The sequence below is a fragment of the Sphaeramia orbicularis genome, chromosome 22 (assembly GCF_902148855.1).
Source record: "Sphaeramia orbicularis chromosome 22, fSphaOr1.1, whole genome shotgun sequence".
NCBI lineage: Eukaryota > Metazoa > Chordata > Actinopteri > Kurtiformes > Apogonidae > Sphaeramia > Sphaeramia orbicularis.
The window spans coordinates 38,278,141-38,301,463 of NC_043978.1; the positions used below are offsets into that span (position 1 = coordinate 38,278,141).

Genomic DNA, 23,323 nt, shown 5'->3' on the forward strand with positions numbered 1-23,323 from the left:
TTTGGGGGCGGGGTAATAAGATTGTCCTACAAGATACCCTGATTTGTATGTTTCAGAGTAGAAATGCTGTGTTGAGGTGATGTGCAGTTGTTGGTGTCAGCCACAGTGTTTAATATGGTGGCCCAAAAGCTGCATTTTGATTCTTCAGTTTAACTTTTTTAATAAGGAAAGTAGTTGAGAACTGATTCTCATTTACAATAATGACCTAGACATGAGGCAGCACACAAACAGGATGAACAACAGAACAGATTATAGTACAACAAATCACATGATGTAACAAATAGAAGGCTCACAACAAGTGCAGTGGTCCTGAAGGGTACTCTTCTTCCAGCTGACACTGAAGGCTTAGGATGAACTCTAGTGAGATTTGTTCCACAGTGTCGTCCTTCTTTGCCACCCTCCCATAAACTTGGACTGGTGAAGAGCCTGGTCAACATTTATTTGTACTCTGTCTCCCATCTCAACCGCTGAAGCTTTTCAGTCCTTCAGTGAACTCATAGTGGTCTCGGTGTCGTACCTCAGTGGTCTCCCTTCTCACGGTTTCCCAATCTGTGAGACTGTGAAACCTGTACTAAATTTAAATTCCTTTCATTCCTTAATGAGGGATTTAACTGAACTCATGGGGATGTTCAATGACTTGGATTTTTTTTTGCATCCATCCTGACTTTTACTTTTCAACAACCTTTTCTCTGAGTTTCTTGGAGTGTTCTTTGGTCTTTATGGTGTAATTTTACCGAGGAATACTGAATAACTACACTCATGTTTCTTCATCATTTGCCCTTTTACTTGTTGAGGTCCCTGGATGTGACACCATTGTTTTGGGAAGAAGCACAGTTGCTCACACACCCACATTTACCCATAAAGACCCAAATATATGCCAGTATATCGCAGGTTTTCTCTGTCTTAGGTATGATATATTGTGATAAATCACTTAAGAAAGGTTAAATAGAGAAAAAAAAATTTTGGTTACTGACACAAAAGTAGCACTGGGTCTTTATGGGTTATCGCTCCTGCAAACCATAAACTACACAATAACAGCACAGTAGTGTTTTGGCAACATCTACAAAGTATTTCTGTGGAAGCAGAAAAATCATGTTGTGCAAGTGAAGTCGTGTCCTGATATCACTATCATCTGTAGCAGCACTTAACCCATAAGGACCCAATGTGACTTAAGTGTCAGTTCCCAAATAAATTTTTCTCTCTGTTTAACCTCTCCTAAGTGATTTATCGTGATTCCCTTACATTATTATCCTCAGAATTTTGTATTTTTTCAGTGAAAATCATCTATTTTTCTATACTTAATTTTCTGAGCATGTAGATGTTGATAACAGCTCAAGAGTAAATTCAATGATTTTTATATGAAAAAGTCACTTTTTCAGTCAAATATATCATTAACTGAACATAGACCCAGTGTCTCCATCCACTGTCACTGATCCAACTCCATGGGTTTTACTGGTGAATCAATGTTGTAGAAGATGACGGTGTTTCCACGTTCACTATACAGAGCCTCTGAATGTCCAAATGGGTCACATCTGATGACCATGAAAAGATGACAAGCAGTATTTTACACCAATTATTTACATGTCTTGATAGGATTAGCGGGTCATCAGGTGTTAAACATTTACATCAGTAGATGGACGGTGGCTGTTTGGGTCTTTATAGGTTAAATCATCATTGAATTTCATCAGAACATCACACCTGGGAGATGACTAGATAAGCCTGGCATGTACAAACAACCATCCACTCTCACACTGACACCTGCAGGTGACTGACAGTTCACCTTTTAGGTGCATGTCTTTGGAGGGTGGGAGGACACTGGGCCATATAAACTCCACACTGAAAGGCTCACAATGGCCAGATTAAACCCTGGACCATCTTGCTGTAAGGCTATGGTGCTAACCAATTCACCAGTATACTGTGCCAGTATATGCCTACATTTCATACTTAGGTACAGTCATTATTTTAATGGGTTAGTGTTTTAACACATCTGAGGTTTTGGACTGATTTTAGCTTCTCAGATAATCAACTGTTGCTCAACACAGGAACACAGATAGATCAAACTGGTACTGACAGTGTTGACATGCAGATAGCATGTGTATATAAAGCAGACAGCAGGTTATTGCTTGTCTAATTATTGACAACTAACCTACCCTCGGCAAATTTACGATGTGAACCAGGTGGTATTTCCAGTTGAATTTGTTTTGTGCCACAGTAGTTGCAGGGATATAAGACTGTGTCGCACATGACAACAGGTGCAGTTTGTCTGACAAAACAAGGAAAGACCCAAGGTGAACTTCCTGTTCCTACCTTAGACATTTACAGACATTAGAAGAGTGGAGGAGACCTCACTCTTACCTGTTGATCTGTCAACAGTCTTTACTGCACACCTCGTTTCACTTCAGCCTCTGAGGTAAGATCATGATAAAGACATTTGAAGACATATTTAGTTACTTTATTACCTCCGCCAGGAGGTATTGTGATCACTTTGCTTTGTGTGCGTGCGTGCATGTATGTTTGTTTGTTAGCAAGATAACTCAAAAAGTTATGGACGGATTTTCAGGAAATTTTCAGGAGAGGTTGATACTGGCACAAGGAAGAAAGGATAAAATTTTGGTGGTGATCGGGGGTGGGGTGGGGTGGGGGGAGGAGATCTCTCTTGGCGGTGGTCTGCGCCTCCAAGTGCTTTTCTTATTCTGCTTGATGTTACTGTTAAAAACTCTTTACATGAATACATGTTGGGTTTTGGTTTATGTAAATTATCACCATGTTTAGTATTTAACATTTTACCTCAAATTACAGGAACGTATGGTAAAGTTTCCATAAAATGCTACTCTTTAAATGTACGTATATTTATGTGTTTTCGATTTTATTGGAAAACAAGAAAACCACTCGGAGAGTGCAGACCTCCGCCAAGGCAGATCAGTGCCCACTCCCCCAAATTTAATCATTTCTTCCTTGTGCCAGTATCAACGTTTCCTGAAAATTTCATGAAAATCTGTCCATAACTTTTTGAGTTATCTTGCTAGCAAATACACAAAGCAAAGCGATCACAATACCTCCTGGCGGAGGTAAAAATAGATAATTTTCACAGAAAAAAATGCAAAATTCAGAGGATAACAGTATAATAAATCATGATAAATCACAGCCTTTGAATTTACTCTGAGACTGTATGAACATCTAAATGGGCGGTCAATTGAATATAGGAAAATACCTGCTTTTCACTGACAGGTACTAATTGCAGAGGATAATATTATAATAAATGTTGATAAATTACTTAGGAAAGGCTAAATGTAGAGGAAAAAAATCATTTTAAAGTCACCTCAAAAATAGTTGTAGGCCTTTGAGGACAAATAATTTCACTCAGATACTCCTGTTCAGTATGTAGTGGGATACCTGTGTAATGTGGACTGAAGGTATTTGAGGTTGTTTGTGCACTTGAGAAACATATCTCATCTGTCATCAGTGTTCAGTCTTGCCAAATAAATAAACTGAATCACTTACTTGGAAGTCCACTTTGGCTGGGCTCCACTTCTCATGAAATGGTATATATATACTTACAAGGCAAGGCAAGGCAAGTTTATTTGTATAGCACATTTCAGCAACAAGGCAATTCAAGGTGCTTCACACAGGACACTGAAATACAACAACAGGGGAAAAAGAAACGCATTTAAAACATTATAAAAGAGACATGTAAAAGGTGATTGAAACAGCAAGTAAGAAAACAACACATAAAATCCAAAAATATAAAAACACACAGAATAAAGTAAGAGTTGCAGCGCAGAGTTTGGAAAAAGAATATAAAATTTAAAAAGTAAAAAGCCTTTAAGTTACAAATGAGTCATCTGTTGATTTACGTTGGCTTTTAAACAGGAGCTTGTTCCTCATCTGTTATCTGTACAGAACCCAAACCCTGCGGCCATGCCTGCTCCTGGTGTGTGTCTGAACATTATCGAAGCTCGTCAAAAGCACGATGGGTACGGGAGCTTCGCCCAACCTGACAAATTCTTCAACCAAGACTACAAGCAGCTGACAGAGTACTGCAAAATCCGGGGATTGAGGTTTATTGATGAGACCTTCCCTCCAGACAAAAACTCAATTGGAGAAGGAATACTGAAGCCTTCAGATCTGGCCCGAGTGGAGTGGCTGAGGCCAGCGGTAGGTGGATTTAGATGGTCATATTTAGGTCAGGTTCATAGTTACAGTCAGAGGTGACCCTGTTCAGCTGATATTTGGCAGAATCAGTCAATTAAAAACTTCTAATAAGAATATGAGAAGTGAAATCCTTCGATGTTTTTGAGTAAAAATTGCATGTTATTGTATTTAAATGAAACCAGTGTCTTGTTATGAATGTATTAGTACATAACACAGCAAATACATAAAAGGCCTCCAGAATTAAACAGTGTTGTATGAAGTACTGAAAAGTCACCATGAGTAGAAGTACAGATACCTGACCAAAAAATGACTTTGGTAGAAGTTCAAGTCACCACCTGAAATGTTACTTAAGTTAAAGTATTTAAGTATCTAGTATTTACTGTACTTAAGTATATCAAGTAATCTACAAGTAAATGTACTCAAGTAATGAAAGCAAAAGTAAAAGTAAATGTTAATAACAACCAAAGGCAGTCAGAATTTAGAATATTATACAGTTTATCCAGGATTTCAAAACATCCATCGTCCGTCCATCCATCCATCCATCCATCCATCCATCCATCCATCTTCTTCCACTTATCTGGGGCCGGGTCACGGAGGCAACAGTCTAAGCAGGGATGCCCAGACTTCCCTCTCCACAGACACCTCCTCTAGCTTTTCCAGGGGGCTCCCAAGGTATTCCCAGGCCAGCCGAGAGACATAGTCTCTTCAGTGTGTCCTAGGTCTTCCCCGAGGCCTCCTCCTGGTGGGACATGCCTGGAACACCTCCCCTGGGGGGCGTCCAGGAGGCATCTGAAACAGATGCCCGAGCCACCTCAGCTGGCCCCTCTTGATGTGGAAGAGCAGCGGCTCTACTCTGAGCTCCTCCCTGGTGACTGAGCTCCTCACTCTATCCCTAAGGGTGCACCCAGCCACCCTACAGAGGAAACTCATTTTGACTGCTTGTATTCAGGATTTCAAAACATGGTAAATGATGCCTACATCACACACTTCAAAAACAAAGTTTCAAAAACCTAAACAGGAGTAGGATACTGCTGATTTTAGAAATGTCAGAACTAAAAAAAAAAAAAAAAAAAAAAGAAAGAAACTTACGTCCTGTCACTTCAGTTAAAAACCTCAGACCAGGCCAGGAATCTGGGTGTTGTCCTGGATTCAGGCCTGAATTTTAAAAACCACATACAAACAATTACAAAGCCAGCTTACTATCACCTCAAGAATATTTCTAGGATTAAAGGACTGATGTCGCAGCAGGACCTTGAAAAACTTGTCCATGCATTTATCTTTAGTCGAGTTGACTACTGTAACAGTATCTTCTCTGGTCTGCCTGAAAAGTCTATCAGACGACTGCAGCTGATCCAGAATGCTGCTGCTCCAGTCCTCACCAAGACCAAGAGAGTGGACCACATCAGTCCAGTTCTGAGTCCACTGGCTCCCTGTCTCTAAGGGAATAGACTTCAAAATTCTCTTGCTATCATATAAAGCACTGAATGATTTAGGCCCAAAATACATCAGAGACCTTCTAGTCCAGTATGAACCATCCAGACCGCTCAGGTGGTCTGGTGCAGGTCTGCTCTGTGTTCCCAAAGTCAGAACTAAACATGGAGAATCAGCGCTCAGTTTCTATGCTCCGTAGATCTGGAACAAACTACCAGGAAATATCAGGTCTGCTGAGAGTCTGAGTTCTTTTAAGTCAAGGATAAAGACTCACCTGTTCACTGCTGCCTTTGACTAAAAGGCTTTTGACTTTTTAAATTTTATATTCTCATTTGAAACTCCACGCTGCAACTCTTACTTTAATATGTGTGTGTTTTCATATTTTTGGGTTTTATGTGTTGTTTTCTTATTTGCTGTTTTTAATCACCTTTTACATGTTTCTTTTATAATGTTTTAAATGTGTTTCTTTTTCCCCTTTCGTTGTATTTCAATGTCCTGTATGAAGCACCTTGAATTGCCTTGTTGCTGAAACGTGCTAAACAAATAAACTTGCCTTGCCTTACGTGACACCTCAAAACATGGAGGTGACATTACACTTCATAAACAAGGAATCCAAAGTCTAAATATTGACATAATACCAACCTGTTTTTTGGTATAACTTCATTCAAGTCTCCCTCACATTAACAGATATCTGACAGGTTGAGTGTGCACCGTTCATTACGTGATTAGGCCCAATGACAAATCATCTTCCTGACTTTGTTGCAGTCACCGGTAATCTCAGCGGTGAAAACACCAAATTTCCTTTAATTTATTTTTTGTGAAGAGTAATTATACTGTGCATTAAAAATGTACGGGAGCAGAAGCATGCAAATGAGTTAGGAAACGTAGTGAAGTAAAAGTGAAAGTAAACAGAATAAAAAATACTCAGTAAAGTACAAATTCTCCCAAAACACACTTGAGTGCAGTAGTAGACAACACTGGTGAAACTTTATCAATTTTGAGTCACTAATCAAGAAAAGTCCTAAATGTTGGTTGGCTGTAGTTTCACAGATTTGAGTTGAAATGGTAAAGAATAAATGACAGAATGGATTTGACTCCGAAGAACATCTGTACATTACAATACATTCACTTTTAGCCCAAACAATGCTGAGTTATAGTCTAATAGTTATCGTCTAATCTATTCTTTGCAGGTTTGAGCATAATAAACCATAAGTCCTTTGATGTGAATGGATGTGGATCTGATATTAAAAAAGTTTGTTTCATTGACTTTACATTCCATTTCAGAAAATTGCTCCTAAACCATCCCTTGTAGTCGACGGAATCTCCAGGTTTGACTTTGGTCAAGGACAAATAGGTGGGTCAGCTGATTTCTTTTTTACTAATCCATACAGTGGTTCAGTGTTTATGTGGTTTTCTGACTTATATTTTACTCAGGAAACTGCTGGCTGCTTGCATCTATCGGCGCTCTCACGTTCCAGAAACAAATCTTGAAGCAGGTTGTCCCTCTTGAGCAGCTTTTTGACAAGGACTACTGTGGGATATTCCACTTTAGGGTAAACAACACATTATTTTTGCTTGTCTGTTTCAGTGAAATATGAACAGTGTGGAGCATCTTAAAGTGTTGACTTTTACCTTAGGGATATTTATTTAATTTTGTTTATTTAATAGGGACCATGTATATTTATGAATATTGTTGTACAAAAAATACACCCATGTGAATGTGCCAGAATTAGTAAACATAACTACTTTTCATCTGCAGTCCCTTGGCAGACATTTAACCTACATGTTCACTGTGGGTTACAATCAAACATTACATTTATATCAACAAACTTGCATGGTTTTTGCTTTTTTGCATTGCTTGAGATCTAATCCTGTCTACAACATAATTGAATAAAATGGCATTTATTTTTTTTCTACCTCAACAAACTGCTGAGGAGGGTGTATTTTATCTCATACTAAATAATATTTACCCCCCGACAGGGAGGCAAGGGGTATTGTTTTTGGTTCGGTTTGTTTGTTAACAGTCTAGCAGCAAAACTATTGGTTGAATTCATACCAAACTGGGTTTATATATCGCCAGTGACCCAGTATAGATCTGATTACATTTTGGGAACAGTAGGTCAAAGTTCAAATTTTTTAATGAATTTTTTAAATTACTTATAATGGGTGAAATTTCAATTGTCTTTAACCCTTTCATGCATAGTGGTCACTACAGTGGACAGTTACTCTACAGCTTTACTCTTGTATATTCATGAGTTTTGTTGTTTTAGTTCCATATCAACCAACACAGTGGACACTTATGCATCATCTCATAAACTGCAATTCATACCATTATTGTAACTTTGCTGTTCTTGAGTGGAAATCAATTGTTAATATTTATTTTTTGCATATTATCTCCATGAAGTGAGTAATAACTAATATTAGAATATGTTAAAATGTGAGAAAACATCAGATTAGCTGCATTAAGCATGGTTTCATTTCACTGTTTTTATATTACTTTATGATATTGGGTTTTAAATACATGTTTCTTTGCTTCAAGAGTAAAATTCATGGTGTAGCTGATACATTTTTGTAAGTCCATGAAAAACAGGTTGATTTAAAAAAAAAAAAATCAATCACATTGTTTTTTTTTTCATGCCTAAAGAGGAATTAAAACACTCAGGAAAAAAAAATCTTGATTAAGGTTCTCATAATTCATGCATGAAAGGGTTAAAAACATCAATTTTTTGGTTTCAATTTACTTCAAACTTGGCACATATATAGAGGCAGTTGATATACTGACATCAGCACACACATAGACATGATGATGTCAGCTGGATCGAAGCCAAAATAAGCTACAATATGTGCAAGGGGTGGGGTTTGTTGTATCAGGAACCACTTGCTGCAATTAATTTGGTATTAAAAAAGTGTAATTTACAAGAAAATATTTACTTTCTTCTATTTCTATGTAGTTCTGGAGATTTGGCAGGTGGGTGGATGTCGTCATTGATGACAAACTACCCACAATCAACGGCCAACTAATCTTTGTTCGTTCCAAAGATGTGAATGAGTTCTGGCCTGCTTTGTTGGAGAAAGCCTATGCTAAGTATGGACTAAAAATAACCCAGTTTCTCTGACAGACGGGTTTAGAATGTGATATCACATCTGTTTCTGTCAGGGTGTGTGGCTCGTACACGGATATGAATGCCGGAACTCCTGCCGAGGCTTTGATGGACTTTACTGGTGGCGTCCACATCTCCATCCAGCTGTTGGATCCTCCTTCGGACCTATGGGAACTGATGCTCAGAGCTGGCAAATTTAGATCCCTCATGTGTTGTGGCACCAAACAAGGGGTGAGCACTAATGTAGAGAGGATGATGCACAGAAGTTGTTTTTGGGTTTGATTAAGTGCTAATATGTGGACACATTTCAAGTTCAACAGTCTCTGTCATTTAATCAGAGTAACTTATATGCATGTTTTCTACATATTTGAGTAGGTATTTATAGGCACTTTAACATTATGTATGACAAAATTTAGGGAGATAAAATTTTTAGGTGAAAAATGTCAAATTACTGCTCTGTAACACATGGACTTGAAATGAACATCAATTTTTTAAGCTTTACGCAAACATTCAAAACATGGTTCACGACAGAAATTGAGTAAGAAGAGAAGTAGGACAAAACCTTTTAGAAATTATATTCAACTATGCTGAAAACAGATTTTAGAGTAAAATATTGAAAAGTCTCTGTTTTATTGACATGAGAATGTGGTAACGTGCGGACAGGCTGCCATAGTAACATGTGGACGACTACCATTTTATGCATCACCCAAAATGTATCAAAAGATCATTACTTTCTGAAAGTTTCACTCAAATATCTGAAATATAAGTCACTTGAAAATAAAAAATTGGTATTTTTGTGGTAACACGTGGACAGGGCCTTTTAAGCAACTCACTAATGTTCAATAATATGCACAAAATAATGAAAATCTAATATTTTAAACTTAATCATCTATATAATCAACAGACTGAATACATTTTCAAAGTTTTTAGCCTCAAATTCGAGTTATGGCTATGGTGTAAAAAGTACAATCGATCAAATCGGTTGTAACTGTTTTTCTACAAGTGGTATTTTAAAATGAATAACAGTTCCATAAAATCATAAGATCTTTAGCTAAAAAATGAGCCCACTTGATAAATGATGTGTGCAAATTTACTTTTTAATGTTGATGTTCACTTTCTCTTGATCGGACCCTTTTGCAATTTTATATTCCACGTCACTTTATTATTATTATTTTTTTTTTTTTTTGTAGGAGATGTCTGCAAACACTGTGTTACCAAACGGACTGGTTGCAGGACATGCCTATACTATCACTGGGGTCATAGAGGTAAAGAACTGCTGTAGTTTTGAAGGCATCAGGATTATAAAGAATTTATACTCAGCTAGCAGTGAGCTTATCAGGTGTCTACATAATACTTTTGAATAGTAAATTGTGTTTTAACGCTGCTATTTTTCTGGTGATTATTATTGGCTAGTTGATGTGCCAAGGAAAACTAGAGAACCTGGTGCGTTTGTGGAACCCCTGGGGCAAAAAAGAGTGGAATGGAGACTGGAGTGATAAGTATGGAAGGACCGTTACCGTTTCACAAAGGAAATGTGCATGTGCTGCTGCAGAAATATTGAAAATCCAACACCACAAGCATTAGAATATGATTTCACTGATACACATGTTCTTTTATTTTCTCCATTATGCCTTTCATCTGATGTGTGTTTTGTCCTGCTGTGATTATTCTTTCCTGCTACTTGTGGTATTTAGTTTTGTCTTGTCTTGCCTCAGTAGTTTTTTTTTTTACCATTTCACTGCAGTAAAAAACACACACTCCCACCTAATTATTCAAACTGGTTTGACCACTAAATAATCCAGTGTGTTGAAAGAACACCTGAAAGTATATATTTTCCATGTAGATTGTTTTGCAAGCATTGTGTTTGCATAGAAAGTTTAGAAGCATTTGTTGTAAACCCTGGGAAATGTGTCATAACTTGTACTTATGGCTCTGACTGTTCAAGGTCACCCCTGTGGAATACTGTGAGTCCTGAAGATCGGGAGAGGTGCCTTTCAGTGGATGATGACGGAGAGTTTTGGTAATTTTAACAGAGCATTTTCAGGCAGTATATTTACATTTATTATTCTCTTCCTCTCACCATAAATTCCTTTTTTTGAATAATGAAAATAACTGATATGACTGAATCATTATACAATTATTACCCCGCCCCCCAAAGGGGAGGGAAGGGGTATTGTTTTTGGTTTTGTTTGTTTCTTTCTTTCTTTCTTTCTTTACACTTTAGCAGCAAACCTATTGGTTGAATTCATACCAAACTGGGTTTATAGATTGCCAGTAACCCAGAATAAATAAAATTATATTTTGGGAAAAGTAGGTCAAAGTTCCAATTTTTATACTTTTTTTTTTAATCTTTTTTTTTTTCCTCCCATTTACTTATAACGGGCAGAATTTGAAATGTCTTTAAAACATCAGTTTTGTTTCAAGTTACTTCATACTTGGCACATATATAGACGCAGTTGATATGCTGGCATCAGCACATGCATAGACATGATGACATGAGCTGGGTCGATCCCAAAATAATCTACCATATGTGGGAGGGGTGGGGTGTGTTGTGCCTGACACCACTTGTTTTCTGATTTTACTTGGAAGTAATAATAATTTCATTCTGTCAGTGACCCATCCAGACTAAAAAATGTTTGCATCTTATCTGAGTGATTCTCTCATGTCAACAGGATGACGATGGGAGACTTCTGTAAGAACTACCTGGATCTTGACATCTGCTGCCTGAGTTCTGAGGTGCTTGATAGAAACTCCTCCACATGGAAAACCTCTATGTATGAAGGCAGATGGGTTGCAGGAACCACTGCAGGGGGATGCTTGAACAATCCAGGTACTTTAACCCTTTAACCACTGAGACATTAGTTCAATGAAAAGGGCTGGAATTCGGGGGGAATATCAGAAAAAGACAGAGGGGAATTGAAGTTTTACAGGTTTTTACTAAATATGGCACTCAGAATGTACATCAATAAGAGATGTAGGATGTTGAACATGCACTGTGAACTGGAACACACTGAACAACAAGTATTTGAATTTGGGTCCAGTAGTTTTTGTTTTAGGTCTCTTTTTTTTCTAAATCAGTCCAGCTGCTTTTTGGCACCTGGTTGAACTCCAAAAAGCAGTTACATGGTCAAAACTCCATAAAAATACAGTAAAAATAGATAGATAAATAGATAGATCAATAGATCGATAGATAAAGGAAAATCACCACAACACTGCAAACAACAATGAAAACAAAAAATTACAAGGAAAACGATGTAAAAAAAAAAAAAAAAAGCCCAAACCGTCGATTTCTATAGCGAGTCGGTCTTATTCACCACTCCCATTTCACAGGCAGCAGGGGGTGCACTGAGCATGCTCAGATGTCCATGGAAAGAACAAGGTCTATTCTATCAGCACATTTTGAATTTTTTCCTATTGAGCAAATGGTTGAAATTGTTTTAATATATAAAATAAATCACACATACAGAATGCTCACCACAGACACATTAGGAGTTAAAGGGTTAAAAGTATCTGTACTCCTGAATGAGAAAGCATGTTAAACTTCCAATACTGAATTAAACAGCCCATATTTAAACACTTACACACACTGTCATTAGTGCATTGGGATTTGACACTGAAAAAGACAAAATGTTTCTAAAACTGCATAAAAATGTCTCAAAAGGCAATAGGAGAGCAAAGCTGTTCCCACACCAGCAGAGGAAAACAAAAGGAATTTCTAAATAAGGCCTTGCAATGTTTTTAGTATCCACTAATTACTCTGTACCCCAAAAAGCAGAATAAATAGTCTTTCTTTTAAGACTATTTGCTTTATAAATACTCCCTTTAACATGCTATACATTAAATAACCTCTGTGCAACTAGAAGAACAAATGATCATATTAATTGATAGATAAATGCATGTGATGCATAACATGGGTTGAAAATAATCAGATTTGTTTCTTTGCTACTTAATACATGACTGTGTTTTTACTTTTCAGTTATTTTAACTTAGTTTAGATCTGATAAAAAGTAAAATCCAAGGCCTGTTTCTTTATAAGGTAGAAAAGGAAAAATGAACACAATGATTTGGTCAAAAACAATATATTCATGAAGAAAAACCACTACGAAATGACTGGATTAAAAAAAAAAAATTGAAAAAGTGCATCACATAGTTAACTATAACACTGTGATGAGGGCTAAATTCGCCACAAATGTATGTATTCTTAACAGTGTTGATCATGTTTTTTGCTGGGATAAACCTTAACTGGTCACAGAGAATGTAAGTCAAACAACATGGTATTTAACATTTTCAATGCAAACAGGAAGTTACAAATTCCAAATATTAGAGCTGAGCATTACTATGTTGCTGCAAAAGACAAGTCAGATGACAAATAACAATGACAAATAGTGAACAACAATGACAAATAGTGAGATAAGATACAATAAAATATGTCTACACAGTGCCTTATCTTACATTTAGGACTCAGACTAGTGACAAGACAAACCAGGGATCATAATATGAAGGACAGACCATGTTCTAAAGCTATAAGCAATGAAATATCAAGGCAGCAGCATGTACAGGGTTCCCATGGGGTCGTAAAAAGTCTTAAAAGTCTTGAATTTACAAATCTGCATTTAATACCTTAAAAAGTCTTTAGAAAGAATTAAATTTGATATATGTCTTAAGTTATGTTGCCATAAACTAGCTCTCTGTATTGAGTTTAACCCTGTAAAGCCTGAACCATTAAATCATTGACAGAAAATTCCAGTTCTTTGAAACTGGAGCCTTTATTGGTCCTTCTGAACAACCCCTATTTATTTTTTCAAATATCAGTTTCCATGAATGAGTTTCAATTTTGTATCATATTTGATACACGGGGTCTCAATGCTCAAATATTATATTTTTTGAACAAACAAAAACACAATATAACACAAACATGTCAAACAAATTGGTAATTCATTTTCAAAATTGGCAAAGTTCTGCCTCCTTCCTCACTAATGACAGTCTTGTAGTGACACTGGAAAGGCCTCTGGTGAACGAATTCCTCCCCCCTGGTGGATTATCTGTGTATTACATGTATCTAATTGTATACATCAGGTTTTTTAAGAAAAAAGTTGTGTTGATAAAGTTATGTTAATAAATAAATTTTCCTAAATTCCAGGCGTCACAAATTTTTGCCAGTATGGCTGTGAAATAGGCTGTGAAATGGGCGTTAAATTGTGTTCTAAGTAGTCTTAAAAAGGTCTTAAATTTAACTTGTAGAAACCTGTAGGAACCTGTAGGAACCACATCTCTCTTTTTCCTGTTGTCTTGCAGAGAGTTTCTGGACTAACCCACAGTATCGGGTCAAGATTTACAATGAAGATAAGGAGAGCGTCAGCGAAAAAAATGTACTGGTGTCTCTGATGCAGAAGCCTGACAAAAGGAACAGACGCATGGTTAAAAACCTCCACATTGGATTTTCTATATTCGAGGTAGATTTGACTCAGCATTGTTTCTGTCATCGTGCATGTACCATGAATAGACCCTCCAGCACTGGGTTATTAGAACCCAACAATGCACAGACAGATTACACATGTACTGTATCACTACTGTATCAATAAGGTATAGGGAATTAACACAGTTTGTGTCGTGGGTGAAAGGCAGTTTGACATGTCTGATCTCACATGAAGAAGCGTGGGTTGTAAGGTTGCCAACTCAACCCAAAACATCAGGTTTTACTGTCACTGGATCATATTCAATTCAGGTTCAACTGCTGAAAGTAAACATGTTATATAGACGACCACAGTCAAAGTCCATGGAAACTCTTTCCCTGTAGATTAGACAGCAGCCTGTTAGCAGGCAGCTTCAAGTCTTTATCAGTCTACTCTTTAGTATCAGCTACTTTATGAAAGTTGTGATATAAATGTTTTTAAATAAAATCTTTCTTTGTCTCCAACATGAACTAATTCCCTAATTTCATCCAGCTCACCGAACAAGTAAGGAACTATTTCCTCCTTATCCTATTCAACTCCTGTTCTGTTTTCATTGTGTAAAATATCTAACTGTGATTACAGAATCAGGCAATGAAGGGGAAGTTTCCCGCCTCTTTCTTCAGTACCAATGCGCCTGTAGCCCAGTCTAAAACCTTCATAAATGCACGGGATGTGATGGCGTTCTTGACTCTAAAGTCTGGTGAATACCTGATTGTGCCGTCGACCTTCAAATCCAACGAGACCGCCTCCTTCATCCTGACCATCGTCTCCAAAGAGGAGAGCCACGGCTAGTATGTTCACTGTCTCGTCTTCCAGTTTGACACAATGATCCTACAAACGTAAACATAGGACATTTTAGACACGAATAAACCCTAATCATTCACGTCTTTGGTCTTTCAACACAGTGAGAATTCTGGTCACTATAATGGGAGAACTGAAAAGGTATCAATGATTTAACAATATAATAAAACTGAAATGTCTTGAGTTGTATTTCACTTTCTGTTCTGCTTTCCCTTCTATGTACACTTTGCAGGTTAAAGAGGCCAAAAATGAAAAGGAAGACGAAAATAGGAAAAGCCTTTTCCGCCAGTACTCTGATGTGGTAATTCACTTCACATTCATATGTATTAAACACACAAATGGCACAACTATACTCTCTGGATTCCACATTTTTCAGAATACTTGCTGTTGCTTGTAGTTTGAAACATAGTAGATATCACAGTCGTATAACTTGTATTCATGCAACACAACCTGTACTATATTGTCTGAATATGACCTTTACAAATCCCATTTATGCTCTTTATAACAGGTTTTAGTCAAATTAATACATAAACATGTGGTGCCAGGCACAACAAACCCTGCCCATCACACGTATTGTAGCTTATTTTAGCATTGATCCAGCTGATGTCATCATGTCCATGCATGTGCTGATGTCAGCATATTAATTGCCTCTATATATGTGTCATATTTGAAGTCAATTGAATCAACATTGATGTTTTTATAGACAAGTCAAATTTTGCCCATTATAAGTAAATGGGAGAAAAAAAAGATTTTAAAAATGAATAAAAAATGTTCACTTTGACCCGCTTTTCCCAAAATGTAACCACATCTATTCTGGGTCACGGGCAATCTATAAACCCAATTTGGTATTAATTCAACCAACAGTTTTGCTGCTAGAGTGTGAAACAAACAAACAAACAAACAAACAAAACAAAACAAAAACAATACCCCTTGCCTCCCCTTCGGGGGGCAGGGTAATAAATGAAGAACAATAAAATGTCTGTCAAAGTGAACTACTAACTGGTATTTAGCAGCTAATGAGTTGAATTTGCTTCAACCAAAACAGGGATAAAAGGAGAATCAAGACACCAACATCCTAATTTTGTTCGACCTAATATTTAATAACCTATGACATTTTACATATTGTTTCATTTTTTCTATGTCACTTAAATCCTATCTTTGATAAGAGGTGGAAAAATATGCTTCTGACCTCAACATACAGCACTAGTCCTCAATACAAGACAGTGGAAATGCACTTTGTGTAAACAACACACATACACAAAAAAGAGGGTCTTAACAAACCCACTCTTCATCCCATTCCAGAGGCTGAAAAAGTTTGCACAATGAATTTACATTGCAAAAGTTGTGATGGAAATAATGATGCAAACAAGACAAAAAGAAATATGAGCTGATTGAGATTTACTCCTTCGGCAACAGATGATTAAACGGTGAGTTTTTGTTGTTAAAAAGGAACCTTATTATTTTACTATGAAGGGTATCAGCTGATTCCATGAGCGGGATCAAAAAGCACGAACTTCCTCCTTTAATTAGATCTTAATTTTTTTCTTTTTTTTGCTGTACAGACCACAGGAATGATGTTGATGTTGTTGGTTAATACAAATGTGGAGTCTGATGTGTAGAGTGTGATTAACACAGGATGAGGATCAATGTGGAGATGTAAAGTTTTTGTTGACTATCTCCTCAAATTGAGACACAGGTTTTATTGAGGAAACATCTTGTGACGGTTTGATTTTGAATAGTGTAACCTCTATTGTTTATTTTAATATATTAATACACTTTAAACATTTGTATTATGATTTATAGGTCGTTTTCACAAAGGTGACCCACTGAATGACATAAAAAAAATATGCTTAATTTTCTTATATGGATAAACTAAAGGTCAACATCACAATACATTCTTGTTTTATTTTGTTTCCAGAATGAAGAAGTGGATGCTGAGAAGCTCCAGCGGCTCCTGAATGACAATATCCTCAAAGGTTTGGTTCAGACTCTGCAAATCTTTTCATGACACTTAAAAAAAAAAAAAAAAAGCATCTTAAAGTTTTAAAGTTAGGTCATAATGGCAGATTTTTTTCTCTTTGACATGTCATTTAGGAGACTTAAAGAATGGAGGCTTCACCATAGATGCCTGCCGCAGTATGGTCGCTCTGATGGACGTATCCTGACTAATAATAAACTGGATTCATATGTTTAAAATGTTTCTACCTTTGCTGCTAAATTTGCTTAAAGTAACCTTATATGACCTACAATTACATAAAACCTCATCCTCTAACTTACTTTTACTGTTGGATAGGGCTGTGCAATTAATCGAAATTCAATTACGATTTCGATTATTACACGCAACGATTACAAAAATTATGTAATCGAGAAAAAACGATTATTAATTTTGAGTCGTTTTAATTCACGCGCACGCAAGCTACCATGAGCTGCTCTGCCCCGCCCCCCTCTAAGCTACAGCTGCCTGCTAGCCGGCAGGTCCACCCCAAGAGGAAAGTTGTACCTAGCGGTCTGGAAAAACGGCAGGAGAATCACAGCAGAAGTGCTTGGTAAACAAAAAAGGCAAGTCAGATTCAGTTGTGTGGAATCACTTTGGGTTTGATGAAGAAGACGAAGAGCAAAAACACATCACGTGCAAAAAGTGTTTCGTAGTTGTGTCCGCACCGACCGCTAACACAACAAACCTTTTTAACCATCTAAAGTTTAACCACCGCCACCTTTATCAATCTTATAAAAAACTAAAACACATAAAAACTTCGTCCGCAATGCAATCTTCAGTTTCCGAATCTCTTTACGCTGCAACTCCCGTATTAACCTAACCCTAACCCGTATAACCCTAACGTGCGTATTCTAGATGGCTGATGTATACAGAAGGCCTGAACTGAAACCTCACGGCACGCCACTGAATTTACTATGTTTCATACTACGTTGAACATACTTAAATTTATAATTTGCACTTTACGTGAGCTTTTTTTTTTTTTTTTAATTGCTACAGTTCTATGGCAAGTCTATAGCAGTTTAATTACAGTGCACTATTTATTTACAAAAGGAAACATACTTGAATTTACAGTACACTTATTTGCATTCAAAGATTTTTTTGTGTCGTACAAAAGTGAACATACTTTGTTTTAGTGGTTAAAAGCTTTATTTATGTTTAAAGAGTATATTTACATTGTTTTGCAAGAAAAAAATAAACAACTTTAAGGTTAACAAATAATCGTTTTTAATAATCATGATTTCAATTATTGCTAAAATAATCGTGATTTTTTTTTTTTCTATAATCGAGCAGCCCTACTGTTGGAGATCACATAATAACAGCCACAGCTTTTTTGTTTAAAAAGATTATACAGCCATCAGCGGTAACATTATACCCAATGACAGACAAAGTGGTATTAATAGCCTACGGATTATCTGATTAAAGCAGGATCTGTCGGGGGGTGGGGGGTGTGGCTTATTAGGCAGCAATTGAACCTGTAGACCTCAAAGAAACAGCAAAATGAGCAACATAAGGAACTGAGCGACTTTAAGGTGTGTCTGGTCATGCTTATGACTTTTTTTTTTTTCAAAAAACAAGAAAAAAATAAAATAAAAACAAAAACATTAAAAAAGGAGTGGGATGAAGTACCACTTACATACTCTGGCCCCCTTACCCCATCTGTTTCTGCTGATCACAAAGTCTCATGTCAGTTCCTCAAAGTAACTTAACAAATCTTACACGTCAAAATAAATTCTAACCAATCCTGCACAAAATGCAAAAATATTAAACACATCAAAATAAACTTCATCCATTTCATAGCTGTATTACGCATATAGATAGACTTTCCTTCAAACATAAGTAGGCAAAAGAAAGTCCTGATCCAATGTAGGGACATGAATCAACCAAGAAAGAAAACAAAAATCACACAAATGTACAACAATTTCAATGACCCTTCAACAACACTCAATGTCCACAAAGCAATAGGAAGTTGACCCCACACTGTCCCACCCCAATTCCAGATGACCTGACCAATCAGCCAATAGATACAGTCCATAACAAAGAACAGTCAGTCACTAAATTAGAAAAAAGAGAACAAATAATTACGTACCATCAACAACCATTACTGTTGTACTCACATTCACTGCCACTATATCTCTGAACAACAAGGTTTTTAAGCATCTTTTTAAATTTTGTGATGTTTTCACCCTGTTTTATATTTAGTTTCATTCTATTCCACAAAACCACTGCACAACATGAAATGCACATCTTTTTAAGATTTGTTCTTGTGAAATGTTTCATAACTTGTTTCATTACTTTAGATTAACTGTGCTTTGTGTATTATTTACAAGCAGGAGACACAAATTCATAAAAAAAATTGCCATAAATGCACCACACTGGAACTTTTTAATTATGTGATTTATGTGTGTGTGCAGAGCCTATAGGGGGCAGCCATTGATTCTGGATGATTAAGTGTGAGTAAACAAGCAGCAGTCAGTGAGCAACATTGAGTGGATTTCCAGGAGTTCTGCACATGTTTGTGCCGCAATAATCGTTGCATCTTTTGAAACAGCAATGAAAATTCACCACAGGTACCCTTTAACAAGGATCAAATTGTAATATGAGCATGAAGGACTAAATGTTCACTCACTGCCTAACAGATCCACCCCACTGAAAGGTCCTACTGTAAGGACATATGCTATTTTATTACCACTTCTCCTGTCTGTGGTCATCATTTTATGGCTGATCTTGTGTGTCTGTTACTAGATTAGATTATTTCATCGTACAGCCACTGGCAGTTTTAAAACCTTAACCTTGAGCTTAAAGACGTCAATCACAGGCAAACTGAACACTGAAGAATTCGTTCGTCTGTGGAAGAAAGTCAACATATTCAAGGTAAATGGAACCAAACAAACATTACAAAATATATTTACATATGGTCTTACTGATTATTCTATGATCAAAAGGATTTGGAATCTGATGATTTGTTTTGCTTTCCTTCTTAACCAGGACATTTTCTTCCAGACTGATGTTTCAAAAACAGGAACACTGTCACTGAGTGAACTGAGGAATGCAATTGTGGCTTCAGGTAGTGTAGAGGAGGCGAAGATGACTTTAATACATTCATTACACTCATACACTAACAAATCTATATTATAAAAGGAAAGTGGACTCTGTGTGTGTGTCTCGGGCATCACACAAAATCTGGAAAGAGCTGACTGCTGCACTTTGGCATACTTGTGTATTTTTAGTCAAAGAAAACAGTAGCAGAAACAGCAAGTTGATAGGACCAATATTTTGAGAGATATTAGTAATTTTGGAATACAATAGCCTTATAATCACGTTGCTATGCCCCTGACAGTTGACAGGAAGCACAGTACCACGCTGCATGATGGGAAATGACGTTAAAACAGGAACGATCCATTTACTAGCTTCAGTCTGTAGATATTGATATTAATATATTAATTGTCATTTGAATTTTAAAGAATGATTAACCAAACAATTTTTATGTCACTAGTTACAGGTCAACACACTGTTACCTCATTAACTTCATTAATAAATATCAGAGGTGAAACTATTATTACTACTCCGCCCTACTACTTGTTACAGTGGATTTAATATTTACCAATCACAATAATAATCATCATCATTCTCATCATATCAATTATCTGCTGTTACGTCCCGGCCTAGGGGTTCAGAAACGATAATTGTCCATTTAATTTTTTTTTTTTTTAAGTTGTTATTCAACCTGAATGGTTTTGACACAGGACATAAGAAAAGCATTTGTTCTGAGATTTTGACATTTTACTAAACATATAATGGATAACTTAAGTTAAAATTTTTACCTTTTTTTAAAAAAAAATTGCAGCCCCATACATCTAAGAATGTAAGATGAGTTTCTGTATCATTTTTGGAAATTGGCCATTTATTACATTAATACAGAGAGTACTAGATAATCTGAACTGAGTGTCTAATTTCATTAAGCAATCCCCCCCTTTTAAAGAAAAATAGTAATGGTTCAGTTCAGTTTTTATAATATTCAGCTAGATAAGTGTTATCAGGACAATGTACAACCAGAAAGAGCAAAGAAAACAAAGTGATGCTGCCATATGAATGCTCATTGTGTGAGTAAACGTGTTCAGTCCAGACTCTGTGTAAACCTTTGTCGTGTGTGTTACTCAGGAATGCAGGTCAGTGATGACATGCTGAATTTGATGGCTCTGCGTTACGGTGCTTCTTCTGGACACATGACGCTGGAGAGCTTCATCGTCCTCATCCTCCGCCTGGACTGCATGTACAGTAAGTGAACATAGACTAATATCTTCAGTCATTTTCTGTGGTACCATTTCTTACAAGGTTTGTGTAACTCAACAGAAATATTCAAGAAGTTGTCAAATGGAAATGGAATGACACTTCGAGAGTCAGAGGTAAGAAACACTTTCTCATTTTTTTGGCCATAAACATATAATGTTAAGTTTTGAAAAACTTCTATGGATTCTATTGTGTACATGATACTGGAAAATTAACCTATATAATGTCTTTTCTTCATTCCTAGTGGCTGTACATTTCAATGTACACGTAAGCAGAAGGATGAGTGCACAGTCAACCTGCTAAATAAATCAGACCAGTATTCTGCAAATGAGCCACTATAAAGCATAAAGTGTAAGACACAGCATAACATAACATAGCATTGTATAACAAAACATAGCATAACATAACATCATGGCATGGCAGAGCATAAAATAACATTGCATAGTATAACATGACATAACATAGCGTAGCACAGCAGAACAGAACACTTGCTGACCTGATATGACATAATGCATTTTTGCTTTAAAAAAAGACAGAAAGACAGTTTAATGTATTAAATACATTCACTTTCGCTACTAAAATTAGCATGGGCTACAGAACCTTATAGACAGTTTTCTGCAGCGTTTGTTAAAAACACAAAACAAAATAGCTAAAAAAAATACAATCAAAATAAAACTATTTGAGAATGTTTATGTCTATGTAGGTTATCGTCACTTGTTGGTTGAAGGCTTGCCATCTTTGTCACCCTCCTCTTGCTCAACACCTTCTGTGCAATTATTATTTGTTTTATCACTAATAGTTACTGATTAAACAAATACCTTTTCCAAGGAACGTTCAGATCTCAATCCAAAATGTATTACTTCCGTGTAATTCCCCAGAGATTTCAAGGATCCTTTAATTGTATATACATAATAAAGTGCAGCGGCTGAATCATCCACGAAGACTGTTTCATTTGTTTATGAGGAAATATTATGAGACAGTCATTCTATAAGTTTTTCTTTGTGCCTGAACTAAAGACCAACTCAAGAAGAACAGGATTTATTGTGTAAAAATAAATGTGGATGCTCATTGAAATTTAATGTGAACTGAAATAGGAAAAGTCTGTATTGGGTTAGAAATGGGTGTGAGAAAACCACAGTATATGGGTCACCTTTATGAACTGTACTTCACCTGTTCCTGAGTCAATATTCTGACATAAAATTGAATGCGTCTGAGCACAGATCATGTGTAATTCTGTATTTGTGCAGTAAAACATGCATGTTTAGTGTTGGAATAGAATCATAGAATTTATTTTGTGTATGCTGTGTTGCATGAATAACTTCAATAACCTCGATTCTTTATCACTTCAATGTACATCAATGAGGAGATGATCCACTCCTGCCCTCTTGTGGTTACAAATCATACAGGATTTCACTCACAATAAAATCTCCCACTGCACAAACTCAGTTATTGGCTCCGACAGAAAGGACTGATCCTCTGCGGATTGTAATAAACTATAAAACTGCACAAAAATGATTTATTTTTTGTTTTTCAATTGTGTTCAATCACAAACAAGTGATTTTCCTTGTTTCTATATCTACTATAATGGGCTTTGCTTTTCATGTTATTTACACACATCATGCACATTTGTCATTTAAGTTTGTGCTTGTTTTTAATCTGACTTGTGTCTGATAATATCAACATCCACTGGCTCTGAAATCCCATCACACCCTCAAAATGTTTTTGGTTTCTTTTGTATGCACATGGGTGTCATGTTCACACAGTTCTTCAGTGTGAAATTGCATGTTAAACTAATCCAGATGCTCTATATTCCACAGGCAAGGCAGGATTTGTTAAGGTCAATTAAAATCTGTACATTATGTGAATTTACATGTGAGTGTATATTACATTTTACCATAGTCAAAATATGTGAATGTACTCTGTTTCCTGCAGACAGACAATAAATGCAATGTGGATGAAATCATGTCTAACTTTTTAATAAATTGTTTCAGTAAAAATAAATACTACAAACATTATGTGTTATTCTTGTAATGCATTTTTTTCTCCCAATCACTTAGTTTAAATTTATATGTGCAGAATAAGGAAGGCGAATAAGGACACTC

At 36.4% G+C, this 23,323-nt stretch overlaps 1 protein-coding gene across 2 annotated transcripts; it reads left to right on the forward strand.

The window, feature by feature from the left end:
- The first annotated feature begins 2,228 nt into the window (after positions 1-2,228).
- Positions 2,229-22,552, forward strand: LOC115413161 (calpain-1 catalytic subunit-like). Of its 2 annotated transcripts, none has more exons than XM_030125905.1 (22): positions 2,229-2,410; positions 3,871-4,155; positions 6,868-6,937; positions 7,018-7,136; positions 8,535-8,668; positions 8,741-8,915; positions 9,875-9,949; positions 10,098-10,183; positions 10,630-10,704; positions 11,357-11,514; positions 13,980-14,137; positions 14,630-14,641; positions 14,720-14,928; positions 15,043-15,079; positions 15,171-15,239; positions 16,857-16,914; positions 17,033-17,094; positions 19,737-19,805; positions 19,920-19,998; positions 21,093-21,209; positions 21,285-21,337; positions 21,466-22,552. In XM_030125905.1, exons 2-22 carry the CDS (start codon positions 3,919-3,921, stop codon positions 21,490-21,492), a joined length of 2,079 nt encoding a protein of 692 aa, XP_029981765.1. In that variant the 5' UTR covers positions 2,229-2,410; positions 3,871-3,918; the 3' UTR covers positions 21,493-22,552. The 2 variants fall into 2 exon arrangements, with proteins under 2 accessions (XP_029981765.1, XP_029981764.1); XM_030125904.1 differs by having other exon boundaries at positions 3,901-4,155.
- Positions 22,553-23,323: the final 771 nt, after the last annotated feature.

Coding starts and splice junctions, on each gene's coding strand:
- LOC115413161 (XM_030125905.1), top strand. CDS start 3,919: ATGCCTGCTCCTGGTGTGTGTCTGAACATTATCGAAGCTCGTCAAAAG. Junction 15,080..15,170: donor ATAATGGGAGAACTGAAAAG/GTATCAATGATT, acceptor TACACTTTGCAG/GTTAAAGAGGCCAAAAATGA. Junction 21,338..21,465: donor TGACACTTCGAGAGTCAGAG/GTAAGAAACACT, acceptor CTTCATTCCTAG/TGGCTGTACATTTCAATGTA.